Here is an 18,071-nt window from a genome sequence, read left to right as displayed (position 1 = left end):
GCCTTTTTGCACCAAACGTTGCGCATCCCGTTCTGCGGAGTTTAGTGCGGTGCTATGTTGGATATTTTTCGAGTCTACCACACGAACAATGGAACGCGAATGAAATCAAATGTTGCGCAAAAGACATCCTGGTTTACATTTATTGTCATACAGGGCATCGTGTTGAACTAAAATACAACATCCGATCCATCGTAGCCCGTTCGTAATGCAATTACCGAGTACGTGTTAGCAGGCGCATTTGCGAGCGAGCAAAGAAGCAGGGCTGTGAAGCTACACTCTCCTCTTTGTTCAGTGTTATGTTGAGAGCTGGGTGCAATCAGACATCGCCACGAACAGCGAATGCGGCTGCTAATTGATTCCGAACAGTGCGTTTTTGGGAGGGCAGGGTGATGTGTCTCCCCTTAATCGCGAAACCGAACATTGTGCTTGAGAGAGAGAGAGGGGGAGAGAAGGGGGATGAACTTTACTCGTGTTCAAAATGTTGGACGAGTCAGGTGGGCGGACTCCTAAGTTCAGGACTCGGGTGGTTTGCTCTGATATCTGTCCCCGTCGGATGGTCTGACGTTTGTCCCCCAGACCATTGCTGGTCAGGGCTGCCTTCCACTGCTCGCAAAATGTCTGTGATGTTCTAAGGTGTGATGGTGCTCTCACGCAATTCCACGAAATGTGGAATAGCGAGAAGAATGCGAAAGAACAATTGCTGTGAGTTATCGGAGACCAGTACCTTCTAGTGGAAGCCTGAGAAGAAATGAAGGTTGGCCTGTTTCGACCGATTACCGTGTACTGATGAAAAACGTGTTACTTTCTTCGAAAGCAGATATTTTATACGCTGGAAAAGTTCGAGAAACGAAGTACACCTGCCGTCATCACCGACTGACTTTGTAAGTAAACTGCAGTGCGTCGACAAAGTGTTTTCAGGTGTCGGATCCTAGAGGGCAGCTCGCGCCGGTATTTACTTCAAAACGGTGATCACAGGCATCATTTTCGGTGTAGACGTCACGAGTTTGAGTCTAGTGGCGGGAATTTTTTTTTTTTTTTACTGAGAACGAAAATGGAGTTCTTTTCTGTGTCCCTTTAAGTATAAAAGCAGGCTAAGGCAGTTTGTCCACGGCATAAATTTACCCGAGTGTTTCGACTGTGTAGCATCGTAAGGTAAATGATTGATTGAAAGGTAAGACATGGATAAGTAAATCGCTTTGCTCGTTTGAATCTGCCTTTACACATTTCTGTCTCAAATAGCTTCGCCGTGGGAATAGAGAATAAGGCAGGAGAGTAGGCAGAAAGAAAGGTAGTACGAGGAAAGCGAGACGTCTTCTACAAAAAATCTTACTTGTTCCCATTTTTCGCTAAGAAATTTGAGGAACGAATTCTGCAAATAGGACAGCCTCCTCCAACAGTAGCCCATAAATCCGGCCCTGCCTCTCTAAAGCACACGCTTTCAGCGGGTGCATGACTTCTAGTGTCGCCGGATTATTAACGAATTCGTATAGGGTCTATTGCCCGCAACTGTCCCCGCAAGGCTTCTTCAAGGGCCGCGGTGGAGGCCAGAAACAGTGCCCCCTCCGATCGGTTCGCCAACGCCTCGTTCGTTAACCTCTGCCGCGATGTGATCCGGCGGTGCTGGTCAAGCTCAGGGGTGCACGACCTCGAGCTGGCTTGGCTTCCCGTCGCTGCAAGCCCCGGGCCTGCGTTCTCTCCGGCGCACCAGGGTCGCCGCAGGGGAGCCACTCTGTGACGCCGCGGCACGCCCAAGACGACAAGGCCTTTCCTTTTGTCTCTGCCAGAAAGCGCCGGTCGCGCGGGGGGTGCCGCGTTTACACGCCTACAGCCGGCATGCCGCGCGTTCTGCCCGTGCCGTCTTTTTCTTTCATTTGCATGTGATATCAGGATTTGTGGGCATTAAGAGTAGAAGCCGGCTACGCCTCTGGGAACACTTCTTTTTCTTCTTTAGTTCAGTAAACATGGTGTTCACCGTCGGAACACAATGGACCCTCTTCTTCTTCATTCAGCTTATCCAACGAATTGTGGGGTGACTGTTTGCAACGAGCCTCTTGATGATGATAATGAATTTTTATGGCGCAAGGGCATCTATGGCCAAAGAGCACCATGGCACAAGGTTGTTTGTTCTACTCAAGGTGGGGTTAAAGACCCATTTCTCCAGAATTTCACCCTAAAGAAGCCGAGCACCAGACAGGGGAAGACTTGTACCCATTGTATCACCGGTGGATTCCCGGCGGCACTGAGGATCGAACCCCGCACCTCCCGCATGCCAGGCGGATAATCAAACGACTAGGCCACCGCTGCGGTGCAATGGGCCTCTTCCGCATCTTCCTGTCCTCGGCTTTCTGCACTGATAGGTTCTTCTGCCATATATATACATTCACCAGTTATCTCTATAGTCTCTTGGCTTCGATGGACTTCTTCCGGCTCAAGTCTTCATCCGTCCTCTAATCAATTGAGGAAAAATACAAATAAATAAAAGAAAATGCCATAGAAACTCGCGAAACAATAAAGCGGGCCCTATTCAATACCTCCGTAGAAATCATGCTTGAGCGCGCAATGTGCAGTCGATAGCAAAAGTTTACGGGACGCGTGTGCTTCAGAAAATATATCCTGCAGCGCTCCCTCGCGGCCCTGTTGCTTGGTTTTTATACCAGCCGAAGCAGCTTGCGCGTGCTCTCGTACATGCCGGCCTTTCAGGCGTTTGTTTCCCTGACGCCGCCGAAATATATTTTCTTTTTTTTTTGCGGCAAGTCACATCTTGTAAAATCTTTATGCCGACTATACGTATTATGCGTGGCAAGCTAAAGACGCATAAGTTCATGACATAAATGTCCACAGGTTATACTTATAGTTTATGGTTTCAAGAATGATACACATATGAGAACCGACCCATGGCCGCACCTTGATTTCGGTACCCATACACACACGGGAACCAAACGCAGCAAAAGCAGTTCATCGTTATAGAGTGCGCGCACAGATACCGTGCTCTTAGTTCATACATTCAAGAGCATTCGGCTGCACAGGTGCGCAGTTAGGATTCCCATCAGCCGTGGTGGGTCATTTGCAAGGTTCCGAGCCTTGCTAGACTGTCGAGAAACTAGTGGAGTGGCATGATTTGCCTGTGATGAATCAATTGCACCTGACTTATCTCCAACCATTTGCGCGAGCTTTTTGGATCAAACCTATTCAAATCTGCGCTTCGAAAAAACCGTCTTGCCTGCGGAAAGAGTGTGGCAGAAAAAAAAATGACCGACATTGGAACGAATATGTTAAAAAACGCAGCAAGCAAAAGCGCTCAAGGACGTTTTTGTGCTATTTGCTGTGAGGTTAGTTTAGAAGAAAAATATCAGGTTACAAAACCAAAACGGGGATGATATATATATATATATATATATATATATATATATATATATATATATATATATATATATATATATATATATATATATATATATATATATATATATATATATATATATATATATATATACAATCTCGTTTCGAGGGCTCAGTGTTTATGCATAGGCTCGCTCTTCGGATTCGTATGACAGGAGGGGACAGCTCATTGACTCCACTGGCTGCGAGCACTGATACCAATTTTCAAGCCCCCTTTCAGACGAGGAAGAAAGTAAGTACCGAGTTTTATCCTCTGTTCAGACGACCCCGGGATAATAAGCTCCGCCAAATATTAAACTTTCGGATTCTTAAGTTAGTCGTTCAAAGACAAAGCTTCTATTTCAAAGTTTTTATAACGGTATTCTTAACAACAAGCGGTCTTAATATTATGCTTCCCCAGCCGACAATACTTGAAGATTAGCGTCGGCTCTCCAATGGCGGGTGCCTAATTTTTCCCTCAAGCGCGCTTTTTTTTTTTCCTTAACACCGATTTAAACTCGGCCCTTGGGGTCCTCCGTACTGCAACGAACACAAGACACGCCTCCGTCCCTCGAGTATATTGAACCATATTTTTCCACCCAAGCGCTCAACAAAACGTTCGCGAAACAGCTTCACATTCCCCGGCTGATCTTAATTATTTCCAGGCTAGTGTGCATAATTTTTCCTCGCACTTCCTTCCTTTCTCCACGCCTCGGTAAGCAAGGCGGGCGACCATCGCCGGGTCAAGCAACGAAGCTTAGCACTTTTCTTTCTTTTTCCCCCCGCTTACTCCGTCGTTCTCTCCGCCGTCTTCCTCCGTCGCTTCTTCGGGAGATTTTCGAAGCAGACATGCGGCGGCGTCTCGCTCGGCTGAGCGGCCGCTTCGAGACGCGCGCGAAGCCGTAAAGAAGCAGTCTTTCCTTCCCCTCGTCTTCGCGCCTTGGTCCGAGCACTCGTCTGCGCATCGTCACGTCCACTTAGAGCTGCTGCTGCCCGCTGGCGGCAGCTGGCCGAGCTGCAGATACACACTGCCCTGGCGAGAATGGACGAAGAAAAGGCAAAGCCGATCTCCCTAACTCGCAACCCCTGATTCAGCGAGCAGGACGCCCACTCGAGGTTTGGCTGTGTGACACTTGCGCGAGTGGCCCACGAGGTGTGTCGCAACGCAGTGACGAGGATTGAGAAAAAGAAACGGAGAAACGAGGCTTCATCTCGGCAGTTGCGTAGAGTGCGACAGAGTTCTTCATCCGAAATCACCCTTCCGAAAGAGTGGGTGCATTGTGAAGTATCGCTCCTCCTCTGATCAGTCCTTTCTGTGCTGGTCTGCGGAGAGGGTAACTGCTCGGCACGTGCCATATGTGCCTGATTTAGCAAGTAGCCAGCACGCTGCCCTACGCAATTAAAGCATATACACCACGGCACGTACTGCACCACGGCTCGGGGAAGAGACAGTGGCAGACGGGTATTCCTCTAACAAACGACACACACTATATATCTCATCGCTGCTGCGAAATATTAGTATCTTATTCTAGTAAAGTATTTGCTTGTTATCTCACCGCTAGCGCAGAGAGCAAATGTTCTTTGCGGACAAACGAAATGTGCGTTATATTATCTGTCCAGCCGTGTTTGACTACAGTGCGGCGTTTACGTAAGTAGGGAAATATAGGAATAATTACTCATTAGCACCATCTAATTAATAATTAAACCATCGTATCAAATCTACTCATCCTTGGGGGATTACCGCGTTGAATTAACTAAGTAATGCACCAATTCTACCATTAGGCGCAGGCAAGACGCATCCCTCTCAAGACCTGCAGAAATGGTACTGCTTCAGCTTGCTTGTCCTAGTTCATCCTCTTAGCCGCTAGGGTGGAAACACTGAGTCGTTGTGGAGCCAATATATGCCTTTTAAAACAAGTGGCTTTCTCTATTAATTAATGTCAAGCAGGACGTTTTTATCATTTATCCATCTAATTTGATTTATCTTTGCCCATCTATGCATATACGTTTTTTTCTTCTGTGCCAAAGTAGAACACAAAAGACGTCATTATGGCTGTTTTCGCTAATGATTTTCAGAGAGCAGACACAGCCGAAGTAAATACAGCTGCACGAACAACATAGCAGACGATGTTGATAGTTCGTAGCAGACAGACGGGTGGTCAGAAGCACGGGCAAGAAGCTCGCTAAATTTTGCGCACGCGACTCTACAGGACTCCGCTATCTGCGCATGTCTAGAGAGTCCAGTAGTTCTTTGGCGCACGTACTGCGCAGGGCACAGTGGTCTGGACTCTCTCTATGACTTGCCCGGAGACGAACAAGACGCTCTCGGGCGGTGAACTATTTCATCTCGCGGAGCAATCAGCGGCGCCTTTGCGTTCGCTTAGGCAGAGTAAGCGTGCCGCCGGGAATTAGTGTATGGCGGAGAGAGAGTATGGATCGGCCGTGACGCGCTAAGTGAGATTAACAAAGGCGCGAGGCACGGCCACAGGCCCATCACGTCCGGCCGGGCTCCTTGAGCCACGGGACGGCGCGGCGTCTGATGAAGAAATCTTTCACTGCCGTCGTTGCGCTGACGGGGGCCACGGGAGGCGAAACCCACTACGGCAGACGCCCTTGACACGACCTCGCGTTATAACTGGCCACTGCGGGCAAGCGCCTACTTACTTTCAAGCAGAAGGAAACATAGGCATGATCCTCGATGCTACGAGAGAAAGAGTGAATAAAACAAAATGCAAAGAAAAGCAGAAAGAAAGGAAGGGGAGAATAATGGGGAAAAGGGGAAAGAATGAGTAGCGGGAACAAAGGCGGAATGAAGAAAGGAAGTAAGAAATAAATAAAGAATGAAAAGAAAATCCCCGGAAAAATTAAGGGGAAATTAACTGCCTACGGTGCGGAATGAAATGTTCCAGAAAATGACAGAACAATGTAAACAACGTCAGGAAGTAAGCGATGTACCTGCATATGTCGTTTTGGCATCAGGTTGTTCCAGATTTCTGTGAATAAGTGGTCCTTGTGAAAATTCATTTCACCGAGCTGGAGACGAAAGAGAACACACTGAACTCTTCTTGTGAGACACGATAGGAGAAGCTGAGATGCCTGTCACTCCAACCTTGGCACACGTACGCTTTTAATCTAGCCTGGTCTTATCTAATCTAACCTGATTTCGAGAACACACTGAACTCTCCTTGTGAGACACGATAGGAGAAGCTGAGATGCCTGTCACTCCAACCTTGGCCCACGTATGCTTTTAATCTAGCCTGGTCTTATCTAATCTAGCCTGATCTCGATAAGAGTGTCATAAGTCTGCTGGTTCCATCGGTGCGTCCAATCGCTTACCTGCTGTACGGGAAAGCCCAGAACATGAAGAACTAAGCGCAGCCGTGTCGCGGAGCTGCCAGACCTTGTTTATTAAAGTTGATTGCAAGAACACCTAAAATTCTGAACACAGCTTTATCCTGTTGTGAGATTTTTTCGTTTGAAGACATTTTGTACACGACACTCGCCCGAAAAATTATTTTTTCATTAGCGCGAGATAATTCAGGAAACATGACGGCAAGCTTGCAATGCCACACTGGAGGCACGGATCACTTTCTACTTCTCAGGCCTCAAATAGAACGCGTTATATTGGTGTAATGTAATGGGCGCGAGAGTCGAACATGAAAAGTGTTGTTCCACTAACCCGCTCTAAAGCTGGGACAATGTATCAAATCCACTGAAATTCTATGCATTTTAGACTCTTTTCGCAATCACGATAAGCTTCTCTTACAAAAATGGTCTATAGACAGTCTATAGACTTCTTATAGATTCTATTGCCTTCATATAGATATTTATTCTTGGCTATTCTTAGTCTATAGACTATCTATGGGCAAAAGTCTACTAAAATTGTATGGCCATAAATCTATAGATTGTCTATAGACTGCCTATAACATTTCTGTTGCCTATAGACTGTTCTGTAGGGTTTGTCTGTAGATAGTCTGTAGTCTTTATAGACAGAAGTCTATAGATTGTCTAAATAAATTTTTGTAAGGGTTGGGCGCAGCCAAGTCCCATCTACCTATAGGACTAGGTATTTACTTAAGCGAACTATCAGAACAGCAGCTAAAACAAATAATTACATCATACTAACTAAGGTGTCTAATACTAACACCATTTGGTAGTAATAACCGGTGGTTTCATTGAGAACACTGCGAAGTGAGTCTTCCTTCTCTCCTGGGGGAGCGGAGCCAGCCGTTCTAGACGGAGCGAAAGGAGAGATTTTCCTGCCCGGTTGTACACGCTCGTGTCTGCCGTGGCCGCTGTGCCAACTCGCGGAAAGTGGCCGTGCCACGCTGTTTAGCCGGTAGCTGGCTTGCTTTTTCGCGAGCCCGCATTTCTTTGTCGGTCGGCGTGAGCTTGTCTCTTCGCTTCTGGACCGCAGGGAGAGTATATAGGAACAGTGCAGGCTTCGCAACAGCTCTCAGCCGGACGACGCTGCCAAGATTGGCAGCGGCGCCGCCATCGAGAAGAACGCGCACACACGCTTACACGCTCGAACTCGGAGCTCGGTGCCAGATCTCGGAAAGAGTGAACAAGCGCGAGCAGGTCCGGGATGAAAGAACGGCGTCGCAGAGCATTTGTCAGCTCGCGTCACAGTAGCAAGATAGGCTGAGTGCCGGATGGGAAAAGTGTTTCTTCTTGCCTGTAACCGAGTCGTTTAGTTAATGTGTGTGATGCGCTACCAAACACCGTTGGAAAACCTGCTGTACCGGCTGGACGCGACAATAGACCTGCCTTAAACTTTGCTTTGGTAACGAGGGACTTTTTTTTTACCTGTTAAATGTTTTTCGAGATCATTATTACCGTCGTCATGAATGGAGCGCTGGTTATCGCATTTACCTTGACGCGATAATGTACTGTGCTCAGCACTGAATTGCTATTATTTCAATTGTAAACAACTGTTCATACTGTAAAAAAACATAAAACGAGAATCAAAATAGGAATAAAGTGATAAAAACAGCGAACATCCCGTCCGCAAGCAATGTAACGGCTACTTTGGTATGCCGGTTGCTCTTGTTATTGCGAGGATCCAAAATTTCAAAAACTGGTATCGTTATTACTTACGGTGGGCTACGCTCCTCTCAATGATTAAGAAACCTGAAACTAGTAGTTAGAACGTTAACTATTCAATATTAGTTAACCAGCCTTACAGTTAGCACTTGTAAGCTGTATTCTGATGCCCTGCACGGCTGACAATGCTATGCCGAAAAAGTAATATAACTAAAAAAGCTATTTTTAAAAATTCCTGACAGTCCTAGGTTACACACCCTGTATATAACGGTAGGGTCGTGTGAAAGTTAGTGCTCGTAAGAAGTCGTGCATGTCACGGTGGGCACCGTTCTCTCGCAAGGATAAGAATGCATCTTAATAAAAAAGAAATGGTTCTAAGCAATATTTGTTCTTTGCCAACATGAGTAGGTAGTACGTCAGATCACACAGGATGACGGAAAGAAGATGTGTTGACGTCGGTAGGACACATCCTCCGCAACATCAGAAAACACGCGGTTGAGACAGAACTGAAGATCACTTCTAGTGAGAATAGCGACGCGGACTCCTGCAAGTGTTTGTGCCGTCCGCGAACGCGGATTTCTGTCCTCGCTGGTTTAGGGAGAAACTGTCGGAGTTTTCGTGTTGTCAGAGAAAAGTCGAGTTGAGAAATACTGACATAAACCACTAATTTTTTTTCTACCGTTTCGCGACCAACTCGGTCCCTTTTTCAAAACTCGACCAGGCGGACATCCATGGAGGATATTCTCGTTCAAATCAGAAGCATCTAAGAACTGAGCAAAGGGCAATAGGATATACCGAATAAGTATCACAGGGGAACGCCCTTTTTTTTCTCTCTCTCTCTCTTTAATCTTTCACTCCCTTCGTGCCCTTGTCATGTGCCGAGTAACAAAACAGCCATTGCGGCTGGTTAACCTCCCTACCTTTTTTTTATTCTCTCTATCACTCGATTAGTTAAGGTGCGAAAGTGGTAATAACAATAAAAGCACCGCCACTAACGGCTTACAATAACGGGAAGCTGACGACTAAAATAGAAATGTCTGTATGAAATGAAAGAGAATAAGAGGCGTCTGTCCTCAAAAAGGTTTCAATGCAAACAAGATTGGACTTTCCAGAATACCTGCTTGGCCCGAACAATGTTTTTCAATCCAATAGGCAGGTTCATGCCATCTTGTTTGTCCTAGGCGTGCTTCTTGAATGCCAGCGAAAAGTGGAGGGTAACAGGGAATATTATTTCTAGTAAAAGCTCGGGAAAATCGCACTTTCGCAACTAGGCCAAATCAGGATTTAACTCGCAAAGGTCACAACGCCGAGAATCACGGCAGAAACGGTGAGGGAGACCTTTGCCGCTGGGTTTAGCGTCACACGCACTGCCAGCTAGCCGAGGTGCGCACATTTTTTTTTTTTTTTGCGCTGACTGAATAAGATAAACAATCAAGTTTAAAAGCGTCTAAACCAGACACAATAATGAAAATTTTCTCAGTGCGCGATTCCTGGGTAATTTTTTTTTTACAAGCACCGGCTACGCTCTCTTTTTTTACTAAACGTGTGGTTTATACTTCGTGGGGAATAATCATGTGTTTTGAGGAGCACGCAAGAAGCGCAAGTCACGCCTGGGGGCACCTAAATGTCATTTATTCCGCTTGTTATGTCTCCATCAGTAACGACAATAGCAATATTAATAAATCAATTCTTGTTATAATTGCAGTAAATCAATACTCTTGTGTTTTCATTTTTACTCCCAAAGACACAGAGTTCATAAACTTCCATTTAGTGTTATAGACCTAATTCACCGTTTTTACAAGCGGATTCAACGTCTGCGCAACCATACAGCTTAGTTGATCGTTTGACACACGTACCACCCAGGAAAGGTGCAAAATGTCGCAACAGTTGCGCGGAAGAATTTTGCATGACGGGGTTTATCTCAGTCCGCAGTTCTTTCTTCTTTATATTGGGGAATCTGTGTTCTTTGCTGTATCTTAATCTTCATATTTGGACCCCTATGATCTCGGCTGCCGCTTTGTGTATTCATTGAAAAAGTCGTTTTTCCTTGAATTTTGTATCAGTTGGGTGTATGATAAGTATGAACTTCAAAAAAATATATATAACTGGCATAAAAAACATACATAGCCCTGTAAAACATGCATTTCTAATCTCAAGAGCGCTTTTAGCGGCCAGCCGTACCTCGAAGTTTTCATACTCGTGTTGAGCAGTGCCTCTGACGTCATTCTGCAGCGGCTGACTCTGGAACCGAGGAGCTTGAGGCTGGGTCGAGCTGTCCGCCGGGCCACGTGCCCTGCAGCAACAGCAGCTCTTCCGCGTGCCTGCCGAGGAGGCTTCACTGCGATGGTTACCCGGACTGCAGAGAAGGCGAGGACGAGAAGGACTGCGGTGAGCACTGCTCTCGTCATGCTGGATGTACTTTACTTTGGAATGTGTTTTCCAGAGAGATACGCGAAGTTTCACTGATATGTTTCTGCGCCTGCCGATGAAGGGGCGTGTAGCTCTCGTTGGTATGACAGCTCTGCTTAATAACCGCTTTCTAATTTGGTATTCGAGCACTTTTGATTTTCTTGGTTAATATTTACTTATGCATTTCTAGCGATGGAGACTAATGTGACATATTATCGCTTATTACAAGCTAATTTCGTTATTTATTCTGGCGTTTTGCCTATTTTATAAATCCTCAAAACTAAAATTTCAGGTTACCCGACAGTCTTCGTTGTTATGGTGTGGTACTCGCTTTGTTTCTTGGCATTTTTCGTGCTTGTTTGTTGACTGGACAACTTCCAGTTGGCTGGAGGCCAGGTAGAGTTGCATCCCTCTTCAAAAAAGGTGGTTGCTCCTTATTACAAAACTATCGCCCCATTTCTCTAACGCCCTCTTGCAGCAAACTAATGGAACATAGTGTTGCCACTCGATTTAATGAATTTTTAGAAGAGCATTCTATATTACCTTGTTTTCAGCATATATTCAGAAAGGGTGCTCGCAAGTTGCGCAGTTAGGTACAATAATTCCTTCACTCACATCCTGCCTTGATAAAAATAGCCATATTAATTTATTCTTTTTCAATTGCAATAAAGCCTGCGATAAAGTCTATCTGATAAACGTTTTCGAAAGTTTGATCAACCTTCCTGTTAACTTCGTGGGTGGAAAAGTTTTAAGTCAATGCAGTTTGTTGTTCTGAGTAATCACAACTCGGACTGTGTTCCTGCCACTTCCGACGCACCGTTGGGCAGTCTCCTGGCTCCGTTACTTTTTTATACGAACAATATTGTTAACACGGTCCGCAATGGTGTGAAAATGCGGCTATTTCCTGATGAGTGTGTTCTGTACCGACAGATTACTGCTACCAGCGATCAAGCTCACCTTGAAATATTATTGAATAACATACTGTGATGGTGCCATTAAATGAGGGGTGGCTGCTAACCTTGTCAAATCTTACTTCTTGACACGACGCGCGCAGAAAACGACTAGAACGAAGAAAACAAACGACACAAACAAGCGCTAACTTACAACAGAATTTTATCCGAAATATTGCTGGAAATTTTGTAGGAACATTCGAGTGAGGAGGAAAGTAGAAAAGAAAACAGAAGAAAAAATGGCTTACAACACAAAACCAAAGTAAAGTTGTCATGGGGCTGAGGCACAGATAGCGAATCTCTACTCGCGAAAGCGCGACTGAATGCGCGCTTAAATGCTCACTGTCCGTCCTATCTTCAGCGCGTCTAATGTCTCTCGTGTAATGTGCTTACAGTGGCCTTCAGTACTATACATCTCTCGAAATCAGGAGCACAGTGGCCACCGCCCTCGAAGTCACGCATAGTCACGACAGCCTTTCGGATAAAATTCAGTTGGAAGTTAGCGCTTGTTTGTGTCTTTTCTCGCCTTTGTACTTGCCATTTTTTATGCACTTTATTTTAACAATAGATTGCAAACTATAGCCAAAACCCACTTCATATTACATCTAACTTCCTTCGCATTAACGTGCAAAATGATTCCAGTTCATCACAGGTACCAGTTAAGACCAATGCATTTGAAGAAAGACGCTAACTGTAAATATTTGGGCGTGAAATTCCGTAAAGATTTATCTTCTAACATTCTTAGCGAAAAGATGTATTATTTCGTCTTGCTTATGCTTTTTTCCTCAGGCATACAGTAAAAAAATACCGACGAACGTTCGACTACTAGCTTACCTATCTCTAATCGGGGCGAATCGGGAGTATGCGTGTGTTGCATGGGAGCTGTATTCTAAAATTAATACTTCTTAATACCAACCATCCTGAACGAATTCAGAGGAGAACAGTAAGGTTTATATTTTAAACCAACATCGCCCGATTCTCCAACTGACCTGATGAAAAATATTAGAATTCAACCGCTGAAAATTCGAAGGAGTCACCGCCTTGAATTTCTTACGTCGCTTCGTGAACATCAAGTACGGACTCATCTTGGAGCATATCTATTATCTTCTGTACCACGGGACACCTGGCACCACCCTCCTTACTCATGCAATGAACAGATACATTCAAATGTTAATTTTCTGGGCTGACGAAAGCGGAATGGAGACGCTTTCTGTTACTGTAGCGATGTGTCTCAGTGACTCTGCTACAAGCTGTGCTATTTTTTTTACGTCTTTCTTTGCTGTTTTTGTACTTACGCCCCCTCCTTTTTTGCTCGTCTGAATCGTTTGATGCGCAGTGTTATTTAAACACATACTAATAAAGTTATTTTCACTTAACCTAAACGCAGATAAACATTCAAGAACTACAACTATTTTTCTAGATATTGGCCGCAAAGCGAATCTTCACGCACAAGGTGAATGTGGTTTGGAATATGGAGAACCTGAACAATATGAACGGTGCGTCTTTACATGCCCCTTTCAAACCACGGCTGCATTGTGCAGCACATGATCGACGCTTGAACCACAATTATTTAGGTTATCACAACTGGGCAGTAATATAATATGGAAAACCTACATCAATAATTAGGAAAAGAGTCATTAGAGTCAGTACGGGGCAAGGCTGGTATTATAGGAGACTGCTGTCGCTTTCGTGCGCCTTCGACTGCTTTGTTGCTTCCAATGATTTTATAAGATTTTTTTTATGAAGGCAAAATATCTTTGCTTTGAAAAAAAACAAATAATATTACTGTTCTGGGTTGCCATTAAATCACGCGTATTTCCGACACCAACATGCAGCAACAAAAAGAGCTGTCCACTAGCACAGATTTCCTGCCTAGAAACGGCAGCTAACTTCGAGTTCCTTCCTTTATTGTGCGAGGGACCTTGAGATTATACGGCGCAGAGGAGTGATTCGCATTTCTTACTGCCAGCTGTTACCATCAAACAGCTCTTAGAGCGTTCAGATCAATAGAACCGCTGCCATAGCAAGAAAAACGATGAAAGATAGTGAGCGAATTTTAGTCAGTGTTCCATAGCGAAACGAGAAATTCTTCATGAAGTCTGCCTACGAAATCAGCGAGCAATGCTTAGGGCCGTGACCGCTGCCCTTTTTCCAAGGACAGGGTTATGAAACAATGCCATCGCCTAGTAGGGGAACCAGACTTGCCATATTAGCCTTCGTCTGCGCGGCGGATGGCTTACTCGACGGGCTCATAAGACGGTCTGTCCTTGACTTCATTTTCGTTCATGACACGTACGCTGCGACTGCAATATCACTGCTTCGGACGCATTTCCGCGGAATAGTATTGAACGTGTTAAGACAAGTTCTTGTTTTTCTTTTCTGTTTATTAATGTATTAGTATCTTTTTGCCTTTTAGAAGTGCCTGCTGCCATCTTACGCCACTCTCCGCTCACCCGCATGACTAAATGTGCCGCCTTTTCCTGGTTTTTCATTTTTCCCACGTCCTCCTTTGCCCTTCTCTTCTTCCCGCGCTATTTTTACGTGCTGCATTCTTGGTCAAAAATTGCGAATATTGGCAAATTGTGACGTACTTTTATAGAAATATTGAAGGTAACTGTCCATTCGATGTGAAGCAAAATCTTTGAAATTCTTTCCTTTGCTCGCATAGAGCAGTTAAGACTCCATTAAAAAGCAACAGGGCACGCATTTTACGGCAGTAAAACGCTAATAGAAAAAAAAAATCCAAACCTGCCGACGGGAGATCTGCGGATGTATTGATTGTTCTAGTGAGTTCTTGCAATATATGAAAAAAACAGCGTTAATAAACTCTTTACCGTTCTAAAATGCTTTGGTCTAGACGTTGGGTATGCTTGTAAAATGGTTTTAAAAGGCCACACCCAGGGCATACTTTTTTTTTGTTCCCTTACTAACATTTTCAAATGCAGCTTTTTTCCGCATACCGTGGAGAGCTGGAACTCTTTACATCGCAATATTCGTGCATTATCAACTTCTGATTTGCGTCGGACATTGAGTCGTAGCATTGTATGGTGTTGTGTGCAGCGTTTATATTTGTAATTCTTGATATGTACCCTTTTATGTGTGGAATTTTACCACATCTTATGTGACCACTCCTGCTATAGCCCCTAGAATGGGGCGGCAGTATTTTCAAATAAATAAGTAAAATAAATAAATAAACTCGAACATTTTTTTCCTTCAAACTCAAAGAAAATTGCAATTGTGAGATCTAAAGTAACGAAGCGTCACAAGGGCTATGAGGAACGCCGTGGTGGAGGGGTCCGTAATACTTTAGATGCCCTGGTGTTCTTTAACGTGCGCTGAGGTCGCACAGCACACGGGCGTTCTTGTATTCCGCCTGCATAGAAGTACGGCCACCGCCGCCGGAATCGAATAACCCTCGATCTTAGGATCAGCAGCTGAACACCAAAACCGCTGATCCCCAGTGGCGGGTCCAAATGTCTCCATGCCGTAACGTAGCTTAACGCGCTTTGTTATTATCTTTTCAATGAGTAACCGTTAGAATCCTCATGCCAGAAAAATCCTTACGTCCGTCCGTCCGACTGAGGCCTCGGTTGGAGGGCGGAAAAGTGGAGATAGGGAATTAAAATTCCCTCTCCGATTTCAGGGTAACAGAGGGAGACGGAAGACGAAAAGAGGGTGGGGTTATAGTGGGTTACACTGTGATTGCTGGATTGCACCTGAATAGTGAAGTGGGTTGGCGGCGTGTCATATGGTGACCGACGGTCTATATCACTCCGCCCGCTCACACGGTCTGAACTTGTCAGCGGCAGTGCTACCCCTTCCATGGGGAACAATAATGCTAAAACATACTCTGCAGAATAAATCGGATTTATGCTCTATGATTTTTTCTTTATGCGGCTGCCGGTATCTTCTGTGGCGTAACGGCACCGCAGTATCTTTTTTTTTTCTCAGAACGCTTTTGGAATTCTGACAAGTGCCACTTGAAATCAGATGCCTGATGTCAAGTTATAAGACGAAGGACGTAAATGATTACCTGTTTGTCGCGCTCAGCACAATAAGAACGAAATACACTCCTAACACTATCGGCGTGAATTAGGATCTTTGGCGTTGTCCCTCTGGAGTCTGAATAAAGAAACTACGACCATACGGCACAATAAGTTTTTTTTTGTTTTGTGTGGATAACGTAACAAGGCACAACGCCTTCTCACGGAGAACACAAGAAAATATGAAAAGAAAACGCACAAAAAACTCATTTATGAGACGTAGGGAGCAGGGTAACTCCAATAAATGAATACTAAATAAATAAATACCTCCAAGCATGAGAAGCATAGCTATTTGAAAATATAGATGGGCGTCTGCGTACAAAACAGTGCTCACATCAAACTTGGCTGCTCTCTCCTGTACTGAGACTAACCCTGACAGGAAGCATTGCAGAGAGCAGACTACGAAGTCTAACCTAACACTACTCTATAAAGCTCGACAGGGTCCATTTCAAGCAAAAATCTAAGAACGTCGTGCAAAACGAAGGACGCGATGAAGATAGACAAGAGACAAGACGCATCTAAAGCGATCTCCGCTGTCCTTCGAATGCGCCATCAATCTTTAAGCACGCCGGCCCCAAAGCGGCTCACGGAAAGCGGCAGACCCGTAACTGGAGTCACCGCCGTATCGGCGCAGATAACTCTCTCGAACGTACACTGCGCTTAAAGGAGTGGCTGTGCCCTCCTCGTGCATCGTTCGGAGGCGAGAAACGGCAGAGGGCGCGACGCAACACTGCTGGGCGCGTGGGGCTCGATGGCGGCGCCTTCTGACCTGCAGACGAGCACGGTGTGTTGCTCTTGCCACGGAGAACAACAACCCGACGCGTCTGTTGCTGCTTCTTCGTCGGCAAGGTAAACGGCCTTGTCCCGTTCATGTCTCGACGCACTGAACCATTGTCCCTCGAGGCCGGAGAATGCGAGGCTGTCTGATTAAACGCCGTCCGACAGCCGGAGCGCAGTAGTCGGCAGTTTTTTTTTTTCTGGCGCATTCATCAGTACGACAGCAAGCAGGGTAACAGTGTTCGGTGCTAGTTACTGTACCACGTTTCTGCCTTGTTCCCTAGACGAGTGGACTTAGACAACACGTTTCGTTGTGCCTTCTTTACCCCCCCCCCCCCCCCCTGCCTCCCACCCCTCCGTGGAAACAATGAGGAGAAAGAAGAGTCGTTTCCACTTATTGCTGGTGGCGTAAACACTAGGGAACTTTGTTCACAAGTACGAAGTTTCACGTGAAATATTCACTGCTGTCCGCGAAGTTTTCAAGATTCAATGTTGGTTCCTCGGGGTCATGATATCGGGGAGTCGGGGAAAAATAGTTATAAAAGATGAAAATTGCTTATGAGGAAAGGAAAGACGCAGTAACTTCCTCACTCTTAGTCTCCAGTAGACCTGCACACTGAGGGCACCATTCACAGTGCAATCCGCTTCCGGAACTCTTGGCTACGGCGTCTCTCACAGCCCACGCGCAGCTCCGGGGCGATACATTAATTGCCACATGCCATGGCATCAAGTATCACAGCGGGCCATAGCTCACGCCGTCTGTTGCTCACCTTGTTTAGATTAGAGTGCAAATAGCTTCTTTTGATCTAATCAGTGATCTAATCTAATAAAATTTGAGCTGCCGGTGGCTTCGTGCCTACACGTTGAATTGGCGTACATGCGTCCCCCGAGAGTGCTCGCGTTCCGACACTTGACGAAAAATAGACCTTTATTCATTAAAAACACAATACATTCCATGAGGTAAGTGGCCATAAATGTTAAAAAAGAACATGTGAGCTCTCTACGGCTACAAGTACACCCGGGGCAGTGCAGTTTTTTCTGGAAGCAGCACTCCAACGCAAAGTTCCCTCCAGGTTCGTGGCAACTATTTTCGCAGGTTGAGAAGCTGAAAAGCCACCTGTTTATTTTTTATTGGCTGGTAAGACAGGCAGAATTTAGTGAACCCGTTAATAGGCGGAGAGCTGTCACAATACTCAGTGCTGAAGTAGAGATTCTCGAACAACGCGTTAAACCGAAGCAATTGTTGACAGCCTAAAGCATGCTCCTGTATGGCTTAGTCAGGCCGTTATAAATAGCCAATAAAGCAGAAGGCTGGCTAGATTATAGACACAAATGATCTTTTTTCATTGTTGAACAGGCAGGAGGGATGCAAGGACAGCCCCCTGAAGCCGCACAAGGGGAAACTCTCACTTTCAAAAAACAGGATCTCCGAAAGCATTGCGGCGGCGAGACCATTTAGTTGGCTTCT

General features: G+C 45.4%; 1 protein-coding gene across 2 annotated transcripts in view; it reads left to right on the top strand.

The window, feature by feature from the left end:
• Nucleotides 1-18,071, top strand: part of Lgr3 (Leucine-rich repeat-containing G protein-coupled receptor 3) — a 122,948-nt gene that overhangs the window by 77,008 nt on the left and 27,869 nt on the right. For both annotated transcript variants that reach the window (XM_077662351.1, XM_077662352.1), the window contains exon 2: nt 10,657-10,812. In XM_077662351.1, the coding sequence (XP_077518477.1) occupies nt 10,657-10,812 (156 nt within the window). The remainder of the gene's footprint in view (nt 1-10,656; nt 10,813-18,071) is intronic.

The sequence above is a fragment of the Amblyomma americanum genome, chromosome 4 (assembly GCF_052857255.1).
Source record: "Amblyomma americanum isolate KBUSLIRL-KWMA chromosome 4, ASM5285725v1, whole genome shotgun sequence".
NCBI lineage: Eukaryota > Metazoa > Arthropoda > Arachnida > Ixodida > Ixodidae > Amblyomma > Amblyomma americanum.
The sequence above is the reverse complement of the archived record's forward strand: the minus strand, read 5'-3'. Positions and strand labels throughout refer to the sequence as shown.